Source organism: Podarcis muralis, chromosome 4 (assembly GCF_964188315.1).
Source record: "Podarcis muralis chromosome 4, rPodMur119.hap1.1, whole genome shotgun sequence".
NCBI classification, from domain to species: Eukaryota; Metazoa; Chordata; class Lepidosauria; order Squamata; family Lacertidae; genus Podarcis; species Podarcis muralis.
In genome coordinates, this window is record NC_135658.1 from 86,360,121 (window position 1) to 86,388,070 (window position 27,950).

General features: G+C 40.9%; 1 protein-coding gene across 2 annotated transcripts in view; it reads left to right on the forward strand.

Annotated features, from left to right (window-relative positions):
- NDFIP2 (Nedd4 family interacting protein 2) overlaps nucleotides 1–25,016 on the forward strand; it is a 30,139-nt gene extending 5,123 nt beyond the window's left edge. Inside the window, exons 2-9 of one of the 2 annotated variants that reach the window (XM_028728277.2) lie at nucleotides 6,726–6,885; nucleotides 7,371–7,510; nucleotides 8,990–9,049; nucleotides 12,627–12,714; nucleotides 15,194–15,318; nucleotides 18,111–18,177; nucleotides 19,708–19,813; nucleotides 22,744–25,016. In XM_028728277.2, the coding sequence (XP_028584110.2) occupies nucleotides 6,726–6,885; nucleotides 7,371–7,510; nucleotides 8,990–9,049; nucleotides 12,627–12,714; nucleotides 15,194–15,318; nucleotides 18,111–18,177; nucleotides 19,708–19,811 (744 nt within the window). In that variant the 3' untranslated portion in view covers nucleotides 19,812–19,813; nucleotides 22,744–25,016. The remainder of the gene's footprint in view (nucleotides 1–6,725; nucleotides 6,886–7,370; nucleotides 7,511–8,989; nucleotides 9,050–12,626; nucleotides 12,715–15,193; nucleotides 15,319–18,110; nucleotides 18,178–19,707; nucleotides 19,814–22,743) is intronic. The other variant, XM_028728278.2, reaches the window with a different exon arrangement.
- Nucleotides 25,017–27,950: the final 2,934 nt, after the last annotated feature.

Sequence of the window (27,950 nt, forward strand, 5' to 3'; positions counted from 1 at the left end):
ATAAAGACCTGCTGGATCAGTCCATTGGCACATCTAGGCCAGCATCCTGTTCTCACTGTGGCCAACCAGATTCCTGTGAGAAACTAGCAAGCAGGATTTCAAGCACAAGAGCACTCTCCCCCCTCCTGTGGTTTCTTGTGGTACTTGGAAGTGTTGCTGCCTCGACTGTGGAGTGATGTAAAAATTGGGGTTTGGCTTTTGCTGCCAAGTTCCCCATGGGACTCTTGAGTCCCCTAAGTCCATGATCGGTCACAGAAAAATGGATGGAGACTAGATCCAGTGGAAAGCAAGGCAGATACTTATTTTTCTGTTCCAAGGAGGGAGACAAAAGTGTGCAGGAACCTTTAAAGACATTTGACATTGCCCAACCCCCTTAGCCAAAGACCACCCCAAAATCATCATACATACATCATATGATTTGTAAGTGAAAATACAATGGGAAGGCTTTCCCCATTTGCCTCCCTTACTGCAGAGGAATATTTGAGGTCATTGAGAGAGTCAAAATGGGCACCAGGATTGTTCTCCTGTACTATTTCAGACACATGGTTTATATATTTAGATATGTGAGCATTTATTAATATTTATTCTATATTTGAGACCTTAGAATTCTTATAACAGGAGGCAGAGTATGGTAGCCATCAATAGATTATAACTATGACGGCATAGCTCTTTCTATACAGGAGTGTTTTGCAAGGTTTGCTTATTTTTGTATGAATAACTTCCTGAGGTGTCTTCATTCTAACAATTTCTCCACTTCAAGCAAGTTCCTTGTATCACAGTTGCTCATAAATGCATTGAGGAAGTGAGGCAACTGCTGCATCTGAAATCTATATGGACCTTGTAAGCAACCTGGCTGATCAACTATTTAGAAAACAGGAAGGAAATGCAGCATACCATGTCCTATTTCTCCCTTTACTTCTATTACATAACAAAAGAGGGAGAAGAGCAGGGGGGAGAACGTTTTTTCAGCTCAAGGGCTTCACTGCCTTGTAGGCATTGGCATGGAGAGACACTATGGCAGTGGTGGGAGTGGCCAGAGTCAAAACGTGGGTAGGGACCATGGCAAAAGTGGGTGGAGCAAGATATGTGACTCTTACCAATGGCGCCATGGGTCAGTGTGTCTGGCTGTTAAGCAGAAAGTTGATGGTTTGAGCCTAACCAGGTGTGGCTGTGGGCAGGATTCCTGCATGGCAGGGGGTTCGACTGTATGACTCTCAGGGTCCCTTCCAACTCTACACTTCTACCTTTGTACAGTAAGCTGCATAAGTCAGATGTTTCTATCTGTCTCCCTCTCTCTCGCACACACCTAAATCCAGGAAAGCAAGGGGCGTTATCACAGAGCAAATTCCAGCCAGGTAAAAGCAGTCAAGGAAAGCATGGAGCAGGACTGGGGGAAGGGGTGTGGCCTGGTTTGAGTCCTGAGGGACAAATTGGGAGTCCTAGTGGGCCATATGTGGCCTCCGAGCCTTCACCAAGCTTCAGAACAGAACTCACTTCTAACTAGTGAAAATTCAGTAGATATCTGCTGTCTCACTTTTGACATAATTCCGTCCATGTTATATGATATGATCAACCTCATTGTGAAATTTTGAACCACAGCCAAGAAAATCTGTAGGTTGTATATCTGAATGCGATAGGCTTGAGTTAGTGAAAGGGGCTTGTGCTACACTTGGAATCAATAATGTATTTCTGTCTATTACTGTGAATGGGGGAAATTTACAGGGTTTTTTTTTAACCGATTTTTGTTGTTATTCTGAATATAGGAAACCACAAGTGAAGGGGGTCACCAATATTCAGCAGCAACTGGCAACTTTCCCAGTTTTTGAAGCTTATAGTAACAATCATTCAATGTGTCTGTCGCAATAGTGTTTGAACTCTGTTCCAGTGATTCCTTGGAAGGCTGTTCAGGGTTTTGTAAAGGTGGACAAGCTTCTCAGTAAGGCAGCTTCTGCAGCGCTACTGATCTTTTCCTTCAGTTTGCAGCAATAGAGATAGTGAGATTCACTCTCAGTTCACATGGTGCCTATCAAGATTGGCCCAGGGCCCTTCCTTCATTTGTGCCCTTGAACAGGGCTGACTTCAGTTTTCATCATTTGTGCCTTTTTTTTACTAGAATTCTTATGCTCCCCCAGTGTTGGTTTTACAAAGCAAGACTTGGGCATAACTTAATCTGTACGTAAAGTTTTTCAGCAAAGATAAATTGCTCAGTCCCCCTTAGATGGGCATTCTTGCAGGAATTCCAGCAGGCACTAATAAGTCCAACAGAAGTTAGCTAGGATTCCAAGGGGGAGCTGTCATCCCTCCCCTCATAAATCCTAGAACACTGCAGAATTCTCTGCAACACACAAGTGTTGCAGATTATTCTTTCTTTCTGCTGAGAAAGTAGATGGTTTGAAAGCTGCTACCTTGTTTGTCACTCCCATCTGCATTCCGTCACACGCATACGAGTATCACTTCCAATGCAATATTATCCAAGTCTGATGAGAAGTAAGTCTTCTGAGTTCAGTGAAACTTGCTCCCAGATAAGAGTGAATAGGACTGCAGCTTTTCTTTCATTTGTGGCCAGATCAAATATCACAGAGGTGGGCGTGGGCGTGGGGGGGAATAGGCACATCACTCAAAAATGTAAGATTGCTTATCATTATTGTTGTCAATGTTTCCATCTGTGAAACATAAATGTAATTCAAACTGCCGGGCTAAGATTTTCATCTTGCTTCCCTGCTTCCTTTAGAAGTATGTAGTTCAGAGGGCAGTGCTGGTCTTCTGTTGCTCCCCCCCCCCCCCCCGTCAGTGAATTCACAGTCTTTCTGTTCAAGGGAGCAGGGATGGTTAAAAAAAAGTTTAATGTTGGCCAAAGCAATAAACCAGCATGGTGTAGTGGTTAAGAGTGGTAGTCTTGTAATCTGGTGAACCGGGTTCGCTTCCCTGCTCCTCCACATGCAGCTGCTGGGTGGTGACCTTGGGCTAGTTACACTTCTCTGAAGTCTCTCAGCCTCACTCACCTCACAGTGTTTGTTGTGGGGGAGGAAGGGAAAGGAGATTGTTAGCCGCTTTGAGACTCCTTAAGGGGAGTGAAAGGTGGGATATCAAGTCCAAACTCCTCATCTTCCTCCTCCTCCTCTTCTTCTTCTTCAGAAGTGCTTTCTTTGTCTACCAGAATTCTGGAAATTATTCTTCCTTATTACTAAATAGTACAACTCAAGGAATAACCCAAGAAGCAATAAAGTGGAGCTGGGAAAATCTACTCTTTCCTGCAGTTCACCAACACAGCCTGCTCTTATTTAGTAGAATCATGGTACCATAAAGTTTCATGGCACCCCCAGCGGTCATCTAGTCCATCTCCCTGCAATGCAGGAATCACAACTAAAACATCTGCTTAAAAACCTCCAAGGAAGGAGGATCCATCACCTTCTGAGGGAATCCTTTCCACGGTCGAACAGCTCTTTCGGTCAGAAAGTTTTTCCTGATGCTTAGTTGGAATCTTCTTTCTTGTAACTGGAATCCATTGGTTTAGAGCCTACCTTCCAGAGCAGGAGAAAACAAGCTTACTTCCTCTTTCATGTGACAGCTTTTTGATATTTGAAGATGGATATCATATCTCCTCTCAGTGCCCTCTTTTTCCAGGCTAAACATTCAAAGCTTGCTCTATACAAGCAGCAAGATTTTGTTCAGTGGGAGAAATTTGACTCTGCGGTGGGCTTCCTACATATTTTTTATCAGCTTCCCCCAAATCTGGTTCCATTCCCCAGATGCTCAATTCAGCTGGAGCTTTGCACATGCCCTATAATATGTTTGTTTTGGCTTGTCTGTGAGTAATGAGTGTGGCTCTGTTGTAAGAAACAGGAGGAAGTTACAGTAGCTGAAACTAAGTATCACCCCAGCCTAATATTTTCCAAGCGGAGAGTGGCTCAAGCTAAGCATTGGTAGATACTGACAAATATTCTCCCTATATTAGCTGTGCTGTACAGGGAAGTTCCTTGTCTATAAACGATACACATAAGGAATCATGTAACTACATACTTAACTGGTTAGTTAAAATAACTGAGGCAACCCTCGCAGCAAGTACCAACTCGCAGTGATGAGATTATTGGGAGTTACTTTACAGTTATTGAAAAAGTGCTTATGTTCTTAGATGGCTTATAGAGGTTTTAAATTGTCTTAACATTTTGATGTTTGCTGCCCTGGAAGGAAGGGTAGGGTGCAAGTTTAATAAATATTAATGAAGATAATATTCCTTGAAGTAGAAAAAGTTGTGTACTAAGAGCATGGTCCAATTGGCAAGAAACCTGTCTTTTGCTTCCTTTCTGGCAGGAGGCCAGAAATTATATTGTGATGACAAAGGATAACTTGCTACCTGTGTTCTTTAATGCTGTGCCTCAAGCCCAGCCCTGCCCTTAATAAGATTAGCCTCTGTGTCAGAGCAAAGCAGTGTTGGTATTTGCAGAGTAATCATGCTTGTTGCAATGAAATCTGTGGTGCACAATTGTTTCTTGCATAGAAACATGAGTAGATCTGGTAACAGTTCAGATCTTCCCACAATTTGCATATATATTACAACCCCCCGCCCCAAAGTTACAAAAGTGCATTTTTAAAAAGTTCAGAACAGAATTTTATTTTTCAAACAATTGTGCATTTCATGGCACAGGAATTTGGGTTTCATGAAACAGAATATCTGGGGTCACTAAGAATCCAGTGCATTTCTTAGTATCTGTCTTTGCAATTAACACTCTGTGCAACCCCAAAAGGCATAACGTCAACATGTTGATCTCCAAATGTCCAAAGCAGAAAGTAAAGTATGGTGGTTGAAATAAAACACCTAAAAAGAACAGACACCACAGAGCTAAACTGTGTGTGAGAAGCTGCAGTATTGTGAAATACTATACACTTTCATGTGTGCATGGTGTAAAGTCACATGCTGTGAAGAATGTGAGGACGTTCATCTGGACGTGAATCTAGGGTTGTGAAATGTAAGTGCTCTGGATGTCTAAGCATTAGGCCTAGATGTCTGCAAAGTAAAACTTGTGTAAATACGTCTGTATGTATATGCTTTTCTTTGTAGAAGACATCTTCATTGAACGTGAACATTGGGGTTGGGGCAAGTGGTGCCATATGACCTCAGGGTGCTTTGAGACATTGGCTGTACAGCCCTGTTGTACACAAACACCCCTTCACAAAACTGTGAAATCAGGGATGTTTGTTAGATTTCACAGAGCTTTTAAATTTTGGTATAAGGTCCCTTTTCGTCAAGGGACATCGGGAAAGGCTTGAGGAATTGGAAGGTGTCTCGCAATGCTTTCACTTACAGGATAATGCTTTTTGAGTGCTGTTATATAACCTTGTTGGTTGTAGATTGAGTGGTGGAATTTTTCAACTCTTGCTCAAGAGGAGGACTTTAAAACAGCCAATGTGATCTGATGTTAGTTGTTAGTAGAATTACTTCTGACTCGCACAATGCGAGCAGTGTAGCTGCTGATAATGAACAAGTTATAGTACAGTTCTTTTTATCTCTTTAGTTCATATCACGTAAGTGCAAACTATAACTAGCCTCTTGAACGTACCTAGATGAATCATAATGTAAATGCAGATGAATCACAAACCTGGCAAACAGAATGAGCTGTATAACAAGAATTCAGAAAAAGAACAAGCGCCAATTTGATGACAAGAATTTACACTTCTTGAGGAAATGGTAAATGGCTGCATCTCAACAATTTCTGAATATATATATATATATATTTAAATCTGGGCAGCTACAAGTGGTTTGCATAACCCTTATTTTCTACTATCATGGCTTGTTCTGGCTTCATATTCTGAAACTAGGACTTTGTAGACATAGTGAAATAATTGGAGGATTTTCAGGCAAATCTGAAATGTTATTGTTGTTCATAGGAAACTCTTGCTTCACACTCTGGACTAGTATTTGAATCAACCATAATTACACATTATAGGGCCTAACATCAAGGGTTGTTAGAAGATTGCCTAGTACAAGCTACATAATAAGTCGCAATACATCAAAGGTGCAATGAGTTGGACTTCGCTCCCAATTATCTGTCAGGAAGAGGGCAGTTGACAGTTTAGGCAATGTTCTGTGATATTCTGAAATAGCACATTGTTATCTACATATCATGAAATGGTTTCATATATTCTCACTCATTTACTTTGTCTGGGTCTAGCTGATCCTTATGTTCTTTTAGGAAAACTCTCAAATACACCCCTTCCCCCAACACACACAATAGGGTGATGGTGAAACACTACAGTACCATTCAGCCTTTTATCACGGGCAAATACTTGTAAGTAGTACATGTTTTTTTGGGGAAAAAACATTTTACGTACTTGCTGCCTTTTGGGAGAGGCGGGAGGTGAGTACAGTGGTACCTCGACTTACAAACGCCTCAGGTTACAAATGCTTCAGGTTTCAAACTCCGCTAACCTGGAAGAGTTACCTCGAGTTGAAAACTTTGCCCCAGGATGAGAACGGAAATCGTGTGCTGGCGGTGCAGTGGCAGCAAGAGGCCCCATTGGCTAAAGCACGTCACTAGTTAAGAACAGTTTCAGGTTAAGAACAGACCTCCGGAACGAATTGAGTTCGTAACTAGAGGTACCACTGTAGTATGGTTAAGTCCAGATTAGGAGTTACTCTTGTTTCTGGTTTCTCTTCAGTCATTACTTAATAAATTGCATTGGAGTAGATGAAACAGTTCCCTGAATGTATTTGTTTTTCTTAAAAGCTTCACAATGAAGATGATCATCCAGAATCATCAGTGGCTGAACAACCTTCCACCTCTACAGAAACTGCACCAGCCTCTCAAATGGAGGCATCTTTACCTGAAGAAGATACTTCACCTCCACCTTACTGTAGTATTGCTGCAGAAGCAGCTGCAACAGCAGGTATTTCCTTTCATTTATATAACCTCAGATATTTTTAGCTATGCTGGAGCAGTAAATATAGCTTGAATAATCTTTTCAGAAGCATATGGTGCCATCATCTCTTCATGCTTCCTTCTGCTGCCCTTTATAAAATACGATCTGCTCTTTTCTTTTTGTACAGGACCCCAAATGACTTTGTGCTTAATAGAGCAAATAACCAGATTAAATTAATGTTCTTTGTGATATGGATTTGTCTTGGATGCCTTTCTGTCTATGTATGCTAAGGCTAGCATGTCTTATTTGATTAAACTTGGACCACAATCCTAACAGGACAGAGATATGAGGAATCAATTGTTTTGATAAATATATAAAACCACCCTCAGTATTTCTAGCTATAAGAAACAATACAGCATTCTTAAAGGCTTTATAGACTTGTAGTTCTGACTAATGATTATTTAGCCTCTAAAACATGAGTTGATGTTTGTGTCTCTGTGTTTTTTTAACAGAAATGGAATCGCCTAATGACTTTTACCCTGTGCCACCTCCATACAGTGTAGCTACCTCTCTTCCCACTTATGATGAAGCGGAGAAGGCCAAAGCTGCAGCAATGGCAGCTGTTGCAGCAGAAGCAGCAGCAGCTCAAAGAGTGAGTGAGCAATCTGGGCAGCATGAAACCATGCATTTTTGAAATGCGTAACTTCGGATTGGCTTCGCTATATATTGGATAAAAATCAATTTCCGAAGCAAACGTCACTGACACTCGCTTAGCTTGTTAAAGGATATATTAGCTAGCTAAATTAAGAGGGGGTTGTTTTGATTATTTGTACAAAGCATCTTAAGAATAGAGAATGTTTCTGTAGCACTTTATGGAGTAAAAGAAAGAAAAAAAGGACCCGTTGACTACTTCACGCTTTATTTCATGCTTAATATTCATGAACTCAGTTCATAACTAATCAAACCATGCACAGTCCGCCAGCTACAAGAGCACAGTAGTCCTTTCTACTTCGTAGACCTAGAAAGGCAACAATAGTAGCTCCACTGAATTCTTGGTGGGCCACCATATGCAGTGGTTAAGCTGCATTTAATCTGAAGGGTCACCAGTTACAATGCTTAGAGAGTAAGTATATGTCACAGTACAAAACTGCAGGTATCTGGCTGCATGCACATGCTTAATAATTTTGCTGGCACATAGGAATTTTTGCAGGTTTTTATTCTCATTCTTGTTCAAGTCTGGTATTATATATAAATATAAAACTACTGCATAAATATTTGAAATGTTTTTCCATCTCTGATGTCATTGTACTGGGCTGTAGGTGGTATTCAGCTAAATAGCTGTGCTGGTACAATTAGTGCTGTTACAAGGGGATTTCCTTTCCCCACCTCCTTACATGCTCCTTGTACCACCCCAAATCTGCTAAACTGGGTTGGAGGAATCCCCAAAATTGATTTAGGGGGTGCAGGAGCAAGGAGAAATCCTTGCAGTGATGGAATGCTTTGGTTAGCTCTACATTGAATGCAACATATTGTATTCATCTTAATGAAAAGACATTTGCTTACTTAAACAAACTCACTCTTACACTTAAATGGGGGTAGCATTGGAAACTTCCTGCCCTTTTTAACTACTCTCAAATCTTATAAATCGGATAAGAAAGTATTTGCTCAAATACAGGGGTTTGCCATCACAGTAACAATGTGATATGCTATCTCAGATAAATGTTAAGACCACAGAAAGCTGTTTTAGCCTGTATTTTGACCTCAGTTGCCCATTTGTAAAAGCTGTTGCATACTGTGTAGTAAAGCACCTTTTTGTGTGACTGTTTCCTCGTGAGTTTTTCATTTCTAATTGGACCAAATAGCAATGATCTATTTCCATGCTAAAATTCTATGCTTCAGAAGTAAGTCCCATTGTACAGTGGGGCTTGCTTCTGAATACAAATGTATAGAAGAGCACTGTCAGTATTTGAATTACTGGATCTCTCTCTGTGAGCTATTTTCAATTCCTTTTATATTACATTACATTTAAATTATAATTTAGTTTGCTAGAAACATTGCTTGAATGTTTGACTTGTACTGACTGGCTTAACATTCCTTTAGTTCTTCTGTCTTATTTTCTTTACATGCTTAGCACGGCCAATTTAGGGAGTCTAGGAGTCTGTTTGATGAAATATTCCTGAGCCCACCAGAGGTATGAAACAGTTCTATGAAGTTTAGATTTTGCAATGAGTTTTCTTCCTGCCAAGCAGAAACAAATGCCTTTCTCAATGCCTTTGCTTGATGAACTTGCCGCGATTCAAATCTCACAATTCTGTATGAAGATTCTCATTAGTTTTCTATAAAGACTTAAATAGATATAAGGACTACGGAGCACACTGGGTCTTACGTTTAATCGTAAGCATGCATAAGATTGTGCTGTTATGAAAATATCCTTTCATTTGCTATAGTAGTGGAAATAAATTTGAAAACATGAGGGAAATAACCAGAAATACCTGGTAAGCTGGTCATCCTTGCTCTAGAAGAGCCTTCACTGTGTGCCTTGTACCACAGCTCCCATCATCCCTGACTATTGACCATACTGGCTGTGATTGATGGGAGTTCTAGTCTAAAACAACTGGATAACATCAGTTTGGGGAGCATTGATCATGGTCATTCAAACTAGTATCATTTCTGTGGGCAATTGAGCCTCCCCTGTTTTAGAGTGTATCTTGCTGCGAACAAGGTTTCTGCCTTTGGATTGGATATTGTTGCAATTTCCAATATTTGGGGTGGGGTTGGAGTTGGAGTGGGAAATGTATCCAGTAGGAAGGATGAAAGGAAATAAAATGCAACACTTGCTTTCGGTTCATTGAGTTTCTGTGAGGTGTTACTACGTAGCACCTTTACGCTTCCAAATGATTGTTTGGTACTTCTAAAATACCAACGAAGATGTGTTTAGGCTATTTCTGTCAAATACTTGTTTATGCTGCAGCTACCAAACATTGCCAGGCAGAATGCAAAGCAAATATACGTTTGTTATAATGTCTTTCCATATAGTCAATATAGGTATAATTTTCACTATTACATAGTACATACTAGCAAGTAAAAAGAAAAAAAAAAAGATGATGAATAAATATCCCTTTAATGTAGGGACGCCATAATGCTGCTTAACATTGCAATGGTATGAGCAACAAAACTATGGTACCTCAACTGAAGTTGTATTTTTTAGGATGTTAGCACCCTCTGCTGTCTGATAGCAGCAAAGCTTTTGATTTAGAATATTCATTACACACTTGCGGATGAACTATTGTCTTACATTGGACAATTACATGAGCACATGTTGAATATCTCAATAGCGTAGCTAGAATCAATGAGATTTAAGTTCATATTATTTAGTGGGAATTTAGAGAGAGTCCCTAACTACTAAAATGTATGTGAACAGTTGAGGGTGGAAATCAGAAAACATTTAGATAGGTCTGTCTATGTTTCATTTTAAATAATGCTCAATAATGTTCTATATGCATCTTCAAAATAAAATATATCCAGGAATGCAGTAGAATTATGGGTTCTCCAGCTTCTTTCATGACAAAGTTAACAAAAAGAATCTTCAAACTTCCCAAAGTGCCACTAAGACAACAGGAAAACAATGACAAGAATCCTTGGAAGTTACTGAAGTGTCTTAGCTGTAGTTCTGTCCGTTTTGATCTAACGCTAAAATACTAACTGGATACCTTCTGACCACCTACTTTATTTACTGAGGAGTGGAAGCCAGAAGTTAAGACTTGAAGCCCAAGGCTCAGTAACCATAGGGAGCAGGTTAAACATTGGGCTTTGGTGGAGTTTCATTGCGTCTGTCTCTACAGCAGAAATAATTTTCCCGGAACTGATTTCCTTTTCAATACAGAAGTTGGGGAACCAACTTAGACCTTTCTGCAGTCCCTCAGTAAACTATGGCTCCTCGTTGAGACACATAAACTCAACAGAATCTAAAATCTTAATTTTTGTAGCAAGACTTAGGTAATAAAGACACACACCTGAACTTTTCTCTTGAGTTAACTAGAAAGCACACAGGTGTTTCACACTTTAGGGTGTTGTGTTAAATATCCATACATAAACTGTTGGCCCGTTGACATTTTAGTGTTCCCCATAAATGTACATTTTGGGGGAGCAGCCAGTTACTGCTGCCTCCTGTGTGTGTGCATTTTTAACCGGTGTCTTTGTCGTACATGTTACACTGCACCCTAACAACTTGAAATGTGAAGGGGCTCTCTGACTTAAGCGGCTAAGTAATTTTAGAGCGCAACTTTTTCGTAAAATTATGTGGTTCCATGAGGCCGCCACCCTTTGCTGCTTGTTTTGGTTGACTCTTGAGAGAGAGACGAAGGAACAACCAGGAAGGAATGTGGGCCTAACCCATTAGCTTGGGAGAGACGAAGCGCTGAGGAATGGTGAGAATAGAGAAGCCATTCATGGGCCTATACCAGGCTTCCTCAACCTCGACCCTCCTGGTGTTTTTGGCCTACAACTCCCATGAACCCTAACTAGCAGGATCAGTGGTCAGGGATGATGGGAATTGTAGTCTCAGAACATCTGGAGGGCCGAGGTTGGGGAAGCCTGGCCTATACTTTGGTAAGAGGGAGACTTGGTTGGTGAGCGGTTCCCAGGTCTGTATGGGACCGCACTCCTTCTGACAGACCAGATGTGTCATTTGGGGGCGGGGTGTGCTCTGTGATCCATCTTTGCCAAGGGAGATCTGGGTAACATCGATGGCAAGGCATGCCTATTATCGGCTTAATTTGGTTCACCAACTGTGCCTTTTCCTCAGCAAGGATAGCGTAGCCGCCTGACGTATGTGTTGGTAATCTCAAATTGGACTACCTTAATGTGCCTTTCAAGAGACAGCTCCACAAGCCGTAGCCAGTACAGAACACTGCAACACAGCCAGGTTGTTGAGTTGAGTACATGACTGCAGACATATTACAGAGAGAACTATGCTGGCGGCCAGGTCATTTTTATGGTCTTGTTCCAGTAGGACAGGGCTTCTGTAAGTTATTTACCTAAAGGACTGCCTTCCTCTGTAAAGTCCTGTACTCATACCACACCCCACAGCAAGGAGAGAATCCATGGGGGCTGTGGATGCTGCTGAACTCCAACTGTCATCAAACCGTGCCAGCGTGGTTTGGCCAGGGATGGTGGAATTCATAGTTCGGCAACATCCGGAAGGCTGCAGGTTTCCCATTCAAGCAGTAATCGGAAAATTGGAATTTTCTGCTCTTGCTCCTATGTTCTGCATCCCTCCACCGCACCTGAAGTGTCCTCTGTCAGTTGCTTCAAGCATCTGACAAAGACATAACTTCTTGTCCCAAGTTTTCCCAGACCCATAAGATTCGACCCTGCCATTACTAGATTTGTTTTTATGATACCGTTTTTCTGTTTGTCCTTAGAAATCTTAGAATATGAAGCAATTTAGAAACACTACAGTAAATAGGTTTAGCTTGGCTTCAGTACAATATTAAAATAAATGATACTGAACTAGGGGTTTTTTCTTAGCTATTTTTCTAATTATTGCATTTTATGTTTTTAAATATTTCAGTTTTTATTTTGTAAGTCACAGAATTTTACTGATGTGTGGCCATGTACACTTAATAAATAAAAATAACTTATTATGAACAAGCAATCTAAGCAACTGAAGTGTACATATGTAGTCACCTTGGTTTTTTACCTAGATACCTACTCCCACTTAAATTAGCAATGTGTGTTTATTAATCATCATCATCATCATCTTAAAGGAAGAAGAGTATCCCCCAAGGGACGATTTCAGTGACGCAGACCAGCTTCGCGTGGGCAATGACGGCATCTTCATGTTGGCTTTTTTCAGTAAGTCACACATCTTTGTATCCTCGTAAGCAGCAGTTGTTTGAGGCATGGGTGGGGAACACCCTTCAGCCCAAGGGCCACTTCTCATTGCAAGCAACTTTCTGATCTTTGCATACCAGTGATGGATGTGGCCAGACACCCATCACTGTCCACCCTCCATTCAGACATGCAGAAGGTTTCACCACAGTTCAGGGGCACATTCCAGCCAGGTAAAATCAACAGAGGAGGATGTAGAGGGAAGGGGGAGCACAGGACCTGGGTTGAGTCCTGGGGACACACTCAGACCCTGAGCCAGAGGTTCTTCCTCCCATGGTAAATGCAGCAGGATTCTTGATGTCACTCAGTTGGTAGAGCATGAGACTCTTAATCTCAGGGTCATGGGTTTCAGCCTCAGGTTAGGCAAAAAGATGCTTGCGTTGCAGGGGTTTGGACTAGATGACCCTTCTGGTCCCTTTCAGCTCTACAGTTCTAGGATTCTAAGAATCCTCTCTTCCCAGCCACACAAAACGCAGCATTTACTAATGGAGAATAGAGAAATATATTAAGGTCTTGTTCATAATTTAACTCTCTTCTGAGGGCTGTTCCACACGTTAGGCAGCAGCAATTTGCAGTTTGACCTAGATTCATGTGCGCCACAAGGAGCCACAACCAGCCTTGATCCTCACGTTTTTAGGCATATGCGTCAAATTGCAAAGCATGTGAGAATCCCGAGAGAGATCTGTGTTGTTAAGAGTTGCCATTGACATGCGGTTTGAGCAAATTTAACTCCATGAGCAGCCAGTGATATATTTGCACTTGACGTCTGAGGCTGGATAAGTGGAGGCAAAGTGTAGGTTGATTATCTGTGCTCTCAAATATCAGTTTTTACTGACATCAATAACATAGGCTGGGCTCTTGATATGTGGAGTAGGATGAATAATCTTTCTCACCCAGCTCCTATCCTCCTCCCCAGTAGACCAGTGTTATGATAAAAGCACCTGGTTCTGAATTTACAGTAATTGAAGCATTGTAATTCGAGTCCAGTAGTTCCATAGTGTGTCACACACACTAAACATTGCTCCTTATTTTGAAGTTAAATTAATTTCCGTCCTCGCTGTGGATCATGGTACGTGACTGCCATCCTGTGGCAATTCTCTGTATTGCAGCTGCTGTCATTGCATGACTTACATGCAACAAGTGTTTAATGTTTTGCAACTATTCATGCCGATACTTGAAATTACCTGCAGTAACTCAGGTCTTTAGCATAGAGATTCTGTGTTTGTATTTTAATTGAATACTACAGATATGTTATACAAGCATATATTTGGGTGCTGTTTGCAAAGTAAAAAAAGCACATCAGAGCAGAGCTTTCCAAACTGTGTGTCGCGACACGTTAGTTTGCCAGCTGCAGTCTGTAGGTATGTCACACGAATGCTCCCTGCGCTCCTCCAGTGGCTGGAAAGTCTCTGGTTTGCTAATAAAACTGAATTGCTGTGTCGCGAAAAGATGCTTGCTTAAAAAGTGTGTCACCAACATGAAAAGTTTGGAAAGCTCAGCATTAGGATAATGGGGCAGGGGCTTTTTTCAATTCATGTCAGCCAGGTCAGCACTGCCCAAGCACAGCAGATGAGCCACGTATGATAATACCAAATGGTTTCCCCGCCCCTAATTTTCACAGGCAGCAAAATCGGGAGATTTCTCAAGCTCTGGGTAGTCACCATATATGGCCTTTAGGCTATGTTCAGTTCGGTGGGTTGCAAGTTGTGCAATCTAGATGTAAACAAGGAACTGGTGGAAGAGTAAAATTACATTTTGACAGCGCTGATTAATGTTTCTGGGAAACTGGAGCAGCTTCTCGAATAGCTGAGTACTCTAATGAAAATAAGAGCTCCACATGATGGAACTTGCCACTTGTAAATGGAAATGTGAGTTTGTGCACCTCCTTAGCACAAGGCATAAGACGTGATGCTCCTTTAAATATTTAGCACACCACTGTGGAGGCTGCTTTCCCAGTCTAGCAGTATTGAGCAATGGGGTGGGGAATACAAAACCTCCTTGCAATTTCTGGACCTCTAGAAAGAAAAGGACTATTAAATCTGTTAATCTTTGGATAGTGGGTTGTGTTTATCCCCAGCAGTTGAAGCCCCTCACTTTTAACACAGAAATTTCCAGAGAGGCAAGCAATGTAAAATCCTTAAAAACAGTGAAAGGGTAAAATATCTTCAATGAAAAATACAGATGGGGCAGCCAGCAGCCAGCTAAAAATAGAGTTGAAATTGGTGACCTAAAAAGCCTGTTAAGTGTTTCACCCTATGCTGAAAAGATAAACTTGGTATCTGGAAAATCTTTGGGAAGAGAATTCTAAAGCCAGGATGATGCTATAGAAAAGGTCCAATTGCTAATTGCTATCATCCTAACATCCTGGAGGAGGGTCTCCAAGGCAGATCTTAATACATGTTAAAGATCAATAAGTTTTAACGAGATGTTCGTTTCATTTTAGTGGCCTTCATTTTCAACTGGATTGGATTTTGCTTATCGTTCTGTATAACAAACACCATAGCAGGAAGATATGGTGCCATCTGTGGATTTGGGCTGTCTCTGATCAAATGGATTCTCATTGTTCGAGTAAGTCTCTTCCAATTACAGATTTTAAAATGAATTTTAAAAGTACCGTATTTTTCGCCCCATAGGACGCACTTTTCCCCCTCCAAAAATGAAGGGGAAATGTGTGTGCGTCCTGTGGGGCAAATGCAGGCTTCAGGAAGCAATCCACAAGCCTTGGGAGCCCGCAGGAGTTCCCGCCGGTCTCCCAAGGCTTGCGGAGAGCTGCCTGCATCCTGAAGCCTGGGGCGCACTGAGAAGCGCGCTCCGGGCTTCGTGCAGCTCTCCGCAAGCCTGGGGAGACCAGTGCAACTTCCTGCCGGGCTCCCTAGGCTTGCGGATAGCAGCCTGTTCTCGGGGCTGGGGTCGGGGGAAGCTCGGGGGAAATAATTTTTTTTCCTTTATTCCCCCCCCCCCAAAAAAAACTAGGTGCACCCTATGGGCCGGTGCACCCTATGGGGTGAAAAATACGGTACTTTTTTATTTAAAATGATTATTGGCAGATAATTATGTCCACTTTGATCAAGAATCTACTTAAAGGACCAAGAATTTGTTGTAGTTTAACACAACAAAATTTGAGTTATGTGGTTGTTTTTTGTGACATGGGAACTTTTGCCTTTATAGTTGTTTTGTTTCATTGGTTATTTTTTAATGCTTTAATTTTATTGAACTATTATGTTGATATTTCTGCAGATGATTCAATTTAGGCAAGAGGAACAACATGTCTATCAAGCAACTTGGTAGTTTGTGTATTCCATTCTAGCTAGTCATTATTATAAGACCTACTATTCACATTTAAGAATTGGTGTCTGAGTTTGCTTTCCCCCTCCTCCCTTCAGATCCCCTTTTCATTTTGGTTTTTTTGGCCTGAAGTCTGGAAGTGTCCTCTTTTAATTGATTGCATTTAAGCTGTTGTGGGACAGGGTACAGAAGCTCCCAATAAGTGATACAACATGGTACCTTTTTGCCCCAAACCATTAAAAGCTTTTCTAAGTGCTATTAATGTTAAAATTTGGGCCCAGGTCAGGCCTGAGGGTCTGGGCACGCCACGGGCACATGGGCACCAGCAGCTACTTAAGGATGCCACAGATTCCCTGCTCCTGCCACATTTTTGAGAGGGTACAAAGGTGAGACAAGTAGGTCACATCCAAAGGGAAGCAGTGGGAGCAAAGGCAGTCTGTTGGAGTTAACACAGCAGCAGAGACCCCCTTAAAATTGCTCAGGCATGGGAATTTTAATAGATGTCAGATACTTGACCTGTTCTGTCTACAGCTATTACAAACCTTCCTTGCTGGCCTGTTTGGGTTTCCTGTAGCTCCCCTCTTTTTGCCCACAGCCTGGGGAAATCTTGGACTTACAGCAGGCTTAAGCCCTTTCCAGTGTGTGTGTCCTCTGCTGCACTGCAGTTGCGTCATGATGCCAAATCTAGGTGATATAAATAGGTGGGACCACACAAAAACAGAGGCAAGTGTACTGCTTGGTTGCAGTTGGCAGGAACAGGTTGTTCATGGCCCTATGAGACATTCATAGTTGGCCAAGCTATAATAATGTGGCCATCTCTTACTAAAGTTTAGTGAATGTGTTGTAATACTGTGGGAAGCTTTTCTGCATTTGATGACGGCATATTGTTAGACCTTGTTGGAAGTATTTTTGTTTTTACTGTGTTTTCTTTTTGCAAATGCCATAAATACACTAACAAGCTTTAAATAATGGAAATGCTCCATTAGCCAGTTTAGATGATTCTGTGCTAACTGGCCTTATTTTTCTGCTATGTAATCATTTATAAGAGCATTTGGTCCTGCCTTCTTTCTTTAAATGTTTGACTTAACATACTGCATTAGCCAATTAGCCAATTATTTACTGACACGAAACAACCTAGAGTTGATTGGCAAGTTGGGGCAATTGTAGCAACAGAGAAGGATGTGGTTGAATATTCCCTGCTTGACGAAATTGTTTCTTACCACCCTCTAAAAGTTGCAGTGCACATTCTGCGTTACTTTGAGTTTCAAGCTGTAACTGTGCTGAGTTCTTGGAGACATTTGAGTCAACCCTTTTTATCAGTGAAGCATGCAGTCTGCAGTCTGCTGAAGGCCAGATACCTGTCTCCAAAACCATCGCACCCTACCCTCCAGCTGCCTGTTCAGATTCCCACATCACAGAGAGGACAAAACTGTCTACCGTGCTCGCTAACAGGAACGATTGAATTGGCCCTTCAAGGTTCATTTAGCTGCGTTCAGCTCACTGCTGGGAACTGAATGCAGGAGAATCTAGTTTGAAAATGAAAAGAGTTTAATGAATCAGGGGTCTTTATGGAACTGGTATTCTTGGCAGCGATTATCAGTAGGGGGTGTACAGAAGGTCAAAAGCTCTCCTTTTGTGGGGTCAGCCAAACATCCCCATCTGATAAGATTAAACTAATGTGACTTTTGGTGTTAATATCGAAAGCAGCAGGCTCCTGTAATGTGTTTGAGATGGCAGACACGGGGCGGGGGGGGGGGGGGGGGAGAGACGGATTTACAAACACAACCATTATTATGGTGACTGTCTGATTCTAATGAGCAATGCTTAATAAACCATTTTTTCACAGGTTGGCTGAGACTTCTTTGCTTGCAAGAAAGTAAAAGAAATAACTCCTCTTTTATTCTAAAGCTGCACAGAGTATATTTGTCTTCCCAAATGCACCAATTGTGATTTTTTTATTTATTTGTTGTGTATGTTTTGTAATGTCTTAGATATGTATTTTCAGTAATCCTAATATGTTACAAGCATGATTTGAAATATAGCTAACATGTTTGGGGGCTTTTCTCCCCTTCCAGTTCTCAGATTACTTTACTGGTTATTTCAATGGACAATACTGGCTTTGGTGGATATTTCTTGTACTTGGTAAGTCCCAATCAAAAACTTTACTTTTTGACTTTCCAAATAACTTGATAACTGAGTAGAACAATCCTAACTGGGTTTAAGAAAGATTGGCAGTAAATTTGCACATGTATGTTCATTGAAATCAAGGGCTTACTGTAGCATTGGTAGAACTTATCACAGATCAAGCAAGTTAGATAGAATTTCCATATTGCCTCTTCACAGACAAAATAATTTTCACAGGAGGCGGTTCATGCCTGAATGTGGCACCAGTCCTCAATAAATAAAGTTTGAGCAATTAAATATTTAACTTAACTTTTAAAAGCAAAATCCCAAACATGCTAATGCAAAGGGCCGTCTGATACGTATCCTCAACGTTCTGTTTGAAAATCTGTTTTATATTTCTCATCCTCTGTGGGTTTCATTGATACTCTTTGTTTTACCACCACTCCTTTTTAAAAGTCAGAAAAATAGAAGTCTGTTAGAGACAGAGGGTAGATTTTTTTCTGAATTATTTTTTACGTTTTCTAAATCTGAATAAGATGAAGCTTATTTCTGAATTGATCTCATTATGTTTAAAACACAGCATCATAACTGAACTAAGACTATTCAAGCATATAAGGTCAAAGTTTATGTATAAGCTTTCCTTTTAAGATACCTAGTTTTTATAATTATTTTCTTGGACTATATGAATGGTTTTGAATGCGAGTGTGCCTGTCACTTTGTATTCAATCCATGGAGATATCCTTTTTGCCTTAGAAATGCACTGTGCATTAATCATTATTCACTCAGGCAAGGGGAAGGGCTTTATGCTGCTGAACACAGTGCTTCTGTTCCCTCAATTTTCTTTTGAAAAGCTGTCTGCCGAGCTTCAGGCTTCTGGGGCAGCTGCAGGGAAGGTTGCTGGGGAAAAGAAGGCTTTTAAAAGTGTATTTGAGCATCCATTGTACGTCCGAAGCTTGGCTCACTTGCTTGGGTCAGCTGGTGATCTTGCCTTGTGGTGTAACTATCACCCCAACTATTTACAGCTTATTCCTAACACTTTATTTTAGAATTCTGTGCCAACTTTCTTGAAACGGCCCATAAACAATACAATATGAGAACTAAATTTAAACAGAGGCAATTTATAGATGCACCACTGATGCAAATAAATGCCCATATAGCCCATACATACCTTGGCAGAAAAAGCAAAACTCAAGTCTAATTAAAATTAAGGCCATTGATTGATTCAGTAATTTATCACCAAAATCTTAATATAGGTTCCTGTTGGAGATACTGTGATTGATTGCATAGGAAAGTTAAGCTTTCATCCTACTTGCCGCATATTTTTAGCTTCTCTGTACAGTGCCCGACTTTCTGCTTAGAAAGCCTGCTTAGGAAAGCACCCTTTCCTTGAACTTGCCAAGGTGTGTTGATGAGACTGTGACTCTATAAAAGTTCCTTGGCATATGTTCTGAAAGTGTAAAATGGCAAATCGTTGAAAGCTTATTTCCTTTCAGTTAGGATGAGAATGCATCTTTTAATCAATGTTTCACATTGCACCTCTGTTTTCAGGTCTCCTCCTATTTTTCCGAGGTTTTGTTAATTACCTGAAAGTCAGAAACATGTCTGAAAGTATGGCAGCTGCTCATAGAACAAGATTTTTCTTCTTGTACTAGAGGTAAGCACCGTAGCTCCTTTCGTAGGTAAGTACTTGGCACAGAAAATGCCTTCAGCCAAATTGCTTTCTCAGTTTTGCACACTCGGGCATGCATGCACAAATATTGCCTTCTATTGCTTGATAGTTGCCTTTGTTTTTCAAGCCTATTTCTGCAGTGTCAGGGTTGAGTTTCCCCCATTCTTTTTTTTTTAAAAAAAACAGCAAGTCCCATGCATTCCTCTGACGGAAAAGCAAGCTGTTAATATCTGATTTCCCCAATTTTATTAAATGTTGTAGGCCTCTACATAAGTGTCTGACTCTTTTGTAGTGAGGATAAATCAACTCCCTAAACACCTTTTTAACATTTGGCAGGTGTAACTATTATGTCTTCAAAGTCCATGAGCATTTAAACTTCAACCCACATTCTATAGAAAAGAGATATACTAGGCCTTAACTGATGGTAGTATGGTCCCATTGAACATTGCCCATGATATTTGCATTCCCTTTTCAGCTTCCAGTTCACTTATCATAAGGCTTTTGCAAAGACTGCTGACAAAATGCCAGTTAGACTGGCATTATTATCCCATATTTCAGTTTGGGAGTGTGTGTCATGCAGGCTAAGAAAATAGCAAGGTGCATAACAGTAGCTCTCAAGTTCACTGCCAAAGTGTGATTTGAATGAGCAGTTTCCCTTTGCAACACTTGCGGTCCTAGTATAATATTCATATCACAATCCTGACTCTTTCCAAACAAGCTCATCTCCCTGAACAAGGAAGAGGATGTTTAAACTGCACCGTCATTGTGCAGTGGTGCCTTACAGAATTATGTCAGCAATGTAGATGGGTTCCTGTTTCCCAAGGAGCTTAAAATCTAAAAGGGAGAGTGGGGAGGGGGGGTCAACAGAAGAGGGAAGAATGTGGGCAAATGCTGTTGCAAACACTTGAAGTTTGGATGAGGATTAAGAGGATAAACAAAAAGCCATGTGGAAAAGGTGGGTTGTAAGGAGAGATTTGAAGGAAGAGAGAGGTGGCATGCACAACGTTCACTTTCCGGAAGGCTCTTTCATGGGGGGGGAGGGCAAAGTAGTTTAAATGCATAATAGTCTGATTTATTGATTCATCTGGCTTATTTCCTGAAGTTTGGGCCACAGCGGTAGTCATCCCTATATTCAAAAAGGGCCTTGCATGTGATCCGGCTAGTTATAGACCAGTTAGTTTGCCACCTGTAATTAGCAAATTATATACAAAGTGTCTTTACAATAAGCTAGTTTATTGGATAACCGATGAAGCTATTTTTGCCGAAGAGCAAGCAGGATTTAGACGAGGCGGATCCACTATAGATCATTGCTTTGTACTAGCCCATTTTATAGATAAGTATGTTAAGAAACCAGGTGGTGTGCTATATGCAGATTTCATTGATCTGAAAGCTGCATTTGATTCAATCTCTCGAGTAAGACTGTGGGATAAGCTGAACTCTTCCAAGTATAGATAAAATATTGTTGCTCTTGATTAAATGTCTGTATAAAAACACAGTGCTGAAAGTGTGTTGCTCTACAAATGGGCAGCTCACAGGATCCGTACCAGCTACAAAGGGAGTTAAGCAAGGTTGCATCCTAGCTCCCACACTGTTTAATTTACATATAAATGATATTGTCCAGAGTTTAACATCACCAGAGTATCATGCCCCTAAACTGACCACAAAAGCTGTGTATATTATGATACGTAGATGCATAGAAGGGATAAAATGAGGAAAGGGACCCCAAATATAGTGTGGTAAGCCTGTGTTCAAGGCAAAGGCTATCTTCACACTTAAATAGTTATTAATATTCAATATTAATCTGTTATAATCTACTATACTATAATCTAGTATTAATCTGTTATTACTCTTTGTATCACTGTCTGAATATAATTCAGGGGATGCAGATAAGAATGTAGACCAACCAATTTAATATGGCTTCAGAATAATGTAAATGAGCTGTGTGCTTGTTTTCAAAATGTATAACTGACTGGAGCCCTTAAAACATAGGTGAAAACAACATCATAGCATAAATTCTCAATAAAAACAGCTGAATGTCTGACCATTCTTGACATGGAATAGGTAAAGAGACCCCTGACCATTAGGTCCAGTCGTGGATGACTCTGGGGTCACGGCGCTCATCTCGCTTTATTGGCCGAGGGAGCCGGCGTACAACTTCTGGGTCATGTGGCCAGTATGATTTAAGCCGCTTCTGGCGAACCAGAGCAGCGCACGGAAATGCTGTTTAGCTTCCCGCTAACCTATTTATCTACTTGCACTTGGACGTGCTTTCGAACTGCTAGGTTGGCAGGAGCAGGGACCGAGCAACAGGAGCTCGCCCTGTTGCGGGGATTCGAACCACTGACCTTCTGATCGGCAAGCCCTAGGCTCTGTGGTTTAGACCACAGCGCCACCCGCATCCCTTGACATGGAATAGGTAGCAGTCTGTAAACCGTGTCTCCCAAGGGTTTACACACCTAAGATGTTTCCAAACAGAGAGCTTCCCATGGGCTTTAGAAGGGGCAACTAAATGAATCTTGAGTTTTTCTGAAGGAAGGGAATTCCACAATAGTTGGCCACCACCCTAAGGTGGTGGCCAGTCACATTTCTGATGGTGGTTACACCTGCAGGAAAAGCCTTGCTTCCTGTTCTTAACACCTGGGAAGGAATGCAGGGGGGAAATGCTCACTCAGATACCATAGGGGGAAAGCATATGGGGTTTTAATGATTATAGCACCTTTAACTTAGCCCAGAAACTAATTTGCCTCCACTGGAGTTCTTCTTGTAACGGTGAAAAATTCTCTATGTACTGAAATATCCCCAAGGGACTATATTCACATACATATTTCAGAATGCAGTATTGTTAAATATGTTGTTTGATTATCCCGCTGATTTTTTTAGTTAACTAAAACACAGCTCTTTTCTTTTATTCCCAGGCTGCATCGACCAGACATTCCTTTCTCATACTAATGTGAACTTCCAGCCAATCTGTAACCTTCCAAGCGAATAGGGAAAGACGACTACTAGAAGCAGGAGATAAATTTGAAGCAGGATCTTTTTGCCGCTTAGGGAATGGCAGGGTGGTCTGTGCTTAAGTGCCATTTCTGTTCATTCCACTAAATATTTATATTAAGCATTGCCTTTTGTCTTGCACATATGCATATGTGCTAATTTAACAAGAACTTTAAAAAGAATAAATTCCATGCATATGGTCTGCTAAGCAGTTGAATACAGCCAGACTTGACTAATTTGTGTTTTGTATCTGGAAGATTTAAAGTGGTAACTTCTTTTCACAGTATTATGTACTATCTACTTAACAGAAGTTTCATTAAGTACAAGTAATTTGTACTGAATGACTCACAGTAAGCCACTCAGACTCTGTTAGTATGTAAATTGCATTCATCCAATTATGCACATAAAAACTGCTCTATCACATGATATGTAGTTCTATAAACACGCATTGAAAAGCTGTCGAGGGCTAACCAAGGTTTCCCTAGTGCACCTCTCTTCCACTGGTGTGAATTTGCCCCCCCCCCCACATAGATGTGGGCCATAAAAGCAGTAGCCTTAATCACTGCCATTTTAAGCTCAATTTGAACAGATTCTTAAAGTAAGCATATACAGTAAAAAAATCTGCATGTGCTGTAGTTCGTAAAGTCCCAATATTTGATCTGATAATTATATTACAGGAAAGTGTAACACCGTCCTATGCTGTTCTAGTGATCTAGGAAACTGGTAGAGAGATGGGAGCAGTAGCCTCAGTTATCAGATCAGGAAGTAATGGGATTGCTCTCTCTCTTCCTCTGTGGCCTCTCCATTATTTCTGCCTTAGCAGAGCAACATGGGATTGAGCCATGTTGGACCAGTGGCTGCGCTGCTCCCAAAACATTCCCACCAGCCCTTAAACTTCAAAAAGAAGTGTCCGGATTACAAACAATGGCAAAACATTAGCAATATCACTTCTTCTCCAATGTCTTACCAGTTTGATGTGCATACGGGTCTTTGGGGCTGTGTAACTTTACGAGCGTTAAGCCCTGCAAGAAAGCTTTTGGCAACAATCTGTACAGAGCCAAAAGAATCAAGACGTGCATCAGAACAATGATGTTTCCTTAAGGGCACAAATTGATGGATTTTGAGTCCCGGTCCGGGGGGGGGGGGAACCTTACACTCGTTTCACTGTCATGTTCATCATCTCATTGGAAAGGCTAGTTAAGATAATTGCTAGTCTGATCCTGCACTTTTTTCTAGGTAGGTAGACCTCTACCCCACTCCTTTTTCTCGCCCTACAATCATTGGCTCTAACTGGAGATCAGGACTGTACACTCTCTGACTCCGACTGCACAACCTCCGCTCTGCTAGGTGAGTTTGTCAAGGAGCCCTGCTCCGTTCCAGCTGAAAGGAACGGACATTGGCCATCACCAGTGGATGAACAACCTAGTTCTTTAAGCTGGAGTGTCAGTTTTCCTTGTCGTTGTGTTTTGTGGGAGTGTTTCCATAATCGCCGTTCCTTAACCCCAAAGGTTACTCGCCATGCTTTCACAGGAATGATGTTAAGTTTAGGTCAATTCCATTGGGCACATTTTCATTTTCCTTGCAAAAATACAAGCAATTCACCATCAGTGGTATCCGCACCATAGTAATGATGGCCCTCCCGTGCAAAGGAATATATCTAGGGCTTTTTATGGGGAGGCAAATGTTGAAGCACATGTGTTTCTTCCCCAAACATCTCTGGGACTCTGCACTCTGGCATGACGGGAGACAAAATCTCCCAGATATCCACAAACAGCTCTCATCTCAGTTGCTGCCAATCACTAATCACTCTGCGTTTGGGGAGTGGTAGATGCACATTTATTCTTTTGTTTGTTTCTTAATTTGAACTCTTGCATTTTTAATACTAATGTGTAGAGGAATTATATGTCTCATTTAGTGCTGTATCCAATTTTGTATCTATTGTATGCATAAGGTTTATATTCTTTAATATTTCAGGATTAATAATAATTAAAAAAAAGGCCGAAGAGTTTGAAAGCAAAAGCCCACTACTGCTGTTCATGAAAACAAGATTCTCTTGGGAATTCCCATGTGTTTCTCTCTGAATTCATCAGTATTTTTTCTATGATTTTCTCTCCTATCTCTCTTATTTATCTTCCTTTTTTTGCATTATTTGTTCTCATAAGAGGCAGGTGAATAAAAGTTTTTGTTTTGGAATAAAGACTCCTGGTTTTATGTTGCACATTAGGAAACTCTGCTGCAGTTTCTATCAGGTCAAATGGTTTGTCTGGATTCTTTCTGCTTGGTTCCATTTTTAAAACTATAAATTTGTTACAGTGTTGTGGAGGATTTGTAAACGTGTGTGTGTGTGTGTGTGTGTGAGAGAGAGAGAGAGAGAGAGAGAACATGTGTGAGTGGTGTTTTTATCTAAGATCAAAGCTGCTGCCTTGGCGATCACTCATAGCTGAGTAAGATTGTCTTCCATGAATATGGTCTTAACAGTGAGTCCGTAAGTGACTGTGGAGGCCAATTCTGGATCCACACTTCCTTCCACAGTGGGGACATAGGTTTCTGGGTAATAGTTGAAGGTTTGCCAAACATGACTTCCTCTTGGCACGTTTCTCCCTTTCGTCCTGACACCATTAGTAAAGGCTGTTCTCTGATTGGAGCACTCGCAGGCCAGTGTTTCCCAATTGTTGGTGTTTATACTACGTTTTTAAAGATTTGCCTTGAGAGAGTCTTTGAACCTCTTTTGTTGACCACCAGCATTACACTTTCCATTCTTGAGTTGGGAATAGAGTAGTTGCTTTGGAAGACGATAATCAGGCATCTGCACAACATGACCAGTCCAATGAAGTTGATGTTGCTTTGACACTGGTGATCTTTTCTTCTTCCAGTACAGTGGCATTAGTGTGCCCATCTTCCCAAGTGATGTGTAAAATTTTTCTGAGACATTGTTGATGGAATCTTTTTCGAGGAGCTGGAGATGCCGTTTATAAGTGGTACATGTTTTATAAGCATACAGTAAAGTTAGTAGCACAATAGCTTTGTAAACAAGCATTTTGGTTTCCCTGCAAATGTCCCAATTCCTCTCAATTCCTCCATCCCGGTGGCAGTGTCCTGTTTTAAATAACTGTGTGCACATGGAAAGAAAGATTTGATATTTGCCCACAAGGCAAAACATACAGGGATTTGAGATCAGTAAAAAAGTTATTTCCCATGGCTAGAAATAAATCATTTTAAGGTGACTTCCTAGGTTTGCTGCTGCTTATAAGAAACTGGTTCCTGCCTGGAAACTGCAAGGCAATAAAGGAATTTCTCATTTGGAATGATCTTGCTGCGGAAGTGACTGCATTCGTTATTCTTCCCTGAGAAGTCAAGCCTGTAAGTTTCTGTTGTATATATGTACTTTGCAGTCCCCTTAAAAATAATGAGGTTGTAGGGCTAAGTTCTTGAATCTATTGTGTCTGCTCCACACCTACACCTGCCCCAGAGTGGATTATTTTTAAATGAAAGATATAGATGAGACATTATTTAGAATCAGTTTTCCCCATGTATACTCCATGTGAAAGTGTTCAGCTAAATAGGAGCTTTATTCTACCTATAAGCGCAGTCCAAAGCCCTTAGAAGTGGGAGGGCAAGTAATAATGAAATGAATTATTTGGGTTTCTTGTACACATAAACAGACATTGAAAAACAGTGCATGCTTCAAGATGCAAGAGCTCAGAAGTTTTCATAAGGGGAAGGACTGGTAGTAAGAGGACAATATACTGTCTCAATGGGAAGCAAAGTACAAGCTCCTAATTTGCTGCTTTAGGTCCCTTGGCTTTTGACTATGAATTCATCCTCTCCCCTTCTTCAGTTCTTCTATTAAGAAAAACAACCTGAATTATTTACAAGGGTTTTTATTATAGCTGCGTTGGTTTCAATGGGAAAAAATTAAAATGTGCTAATTTGCCACAATAATACATGATCTATAGCAGGGTTTCCCAAACTTGGGTCTCTGGCTGCTTTTGGACTACAACTCCCATCATTCCTAGTAGGACCAGTGATCTGGGATTATGGGAATTGTAGGGAAGATGGGGATTTGTGGTTCCAAAACAGATGGAGACCCAAGTTTGGGAAACTCTGATCTATAGTGTCAAATGCTTGGATATTGTTCCCAATAGTTTTTTTAAATGCAGAATAGGCTTTAATAGAGGGTCATGGACTTGGTTTGTAAGAGATTTAAGTATAGAGTTTAACAGACGTCTGATATTAAATATAGATTTTAAAAATAATCTGTTTTACATTCGAAACAGGCATTTCAGTTCCTGGGACCAAAAGTCCTTCTGCATCAGAGATCAAAATAGCAGAACCTTAAACAGCCCATTCATAAAGTTTTGTTCTTTGACTTCAGTTCCGGATATCTATTAACTTATCTCAAGTTCATTTTGTGCTCTCTTCAGACAAATATTAAAGCCGAGGGATTAGTAGACATTGTTCTTGTAAAGAGTTATTTGAGGAAAATAAAATAAACAGGACTTAGATGATCTCTTCTGAACATTTTAATGGTTTTTGGCTGTAGTCTCTTGTTATTGCCATGTTGGCAGAAAGTCCTGCTTTTTTTACTTCTATATTAAGCTACTAGTATCATAGGAAGCGTTTAAATCTGCCATTGGATTGACTCCTATACAGAATCTCCATCAGTTGGGGAGACTTACTTGAATGGGACTTGTGCACATGCAATGAGATGTAGGCTCATAGCTTAGGATTGCCAAGACACCCTGAAAGTCTTTTGGGGAAGGCTTTTTAAGGAAAACCCCAAAGTTGTGGAGGTGTGTTTTTCTTGTAGTAGTAGTAGTAGTAGTTTTACAAAAACATGATTTTCAATTGACTTGTCTAAGATCCAGCACCATCTTTCGGAAATTCCAACTTTGAAATCCTGGTAATGTCTGGGGGAAATCCTGACAGATATCAGCCCTATCATAGCTTCTGGGTATTAGATGTTTTGAGAAGTCTTGTAAATGTGGATTGGCTTTTAAGATTTGGTATTTTTATTGTGGAGCACCAGTCGGGGAACCCCCAGGGGAAGAAGGCTGAAGAGTCAGGGGATTGGTGGTGGGATGATGGCGAGTGGTTAGAAAGAGGAGAGGGAGCAGACTGGGAGGAGGAG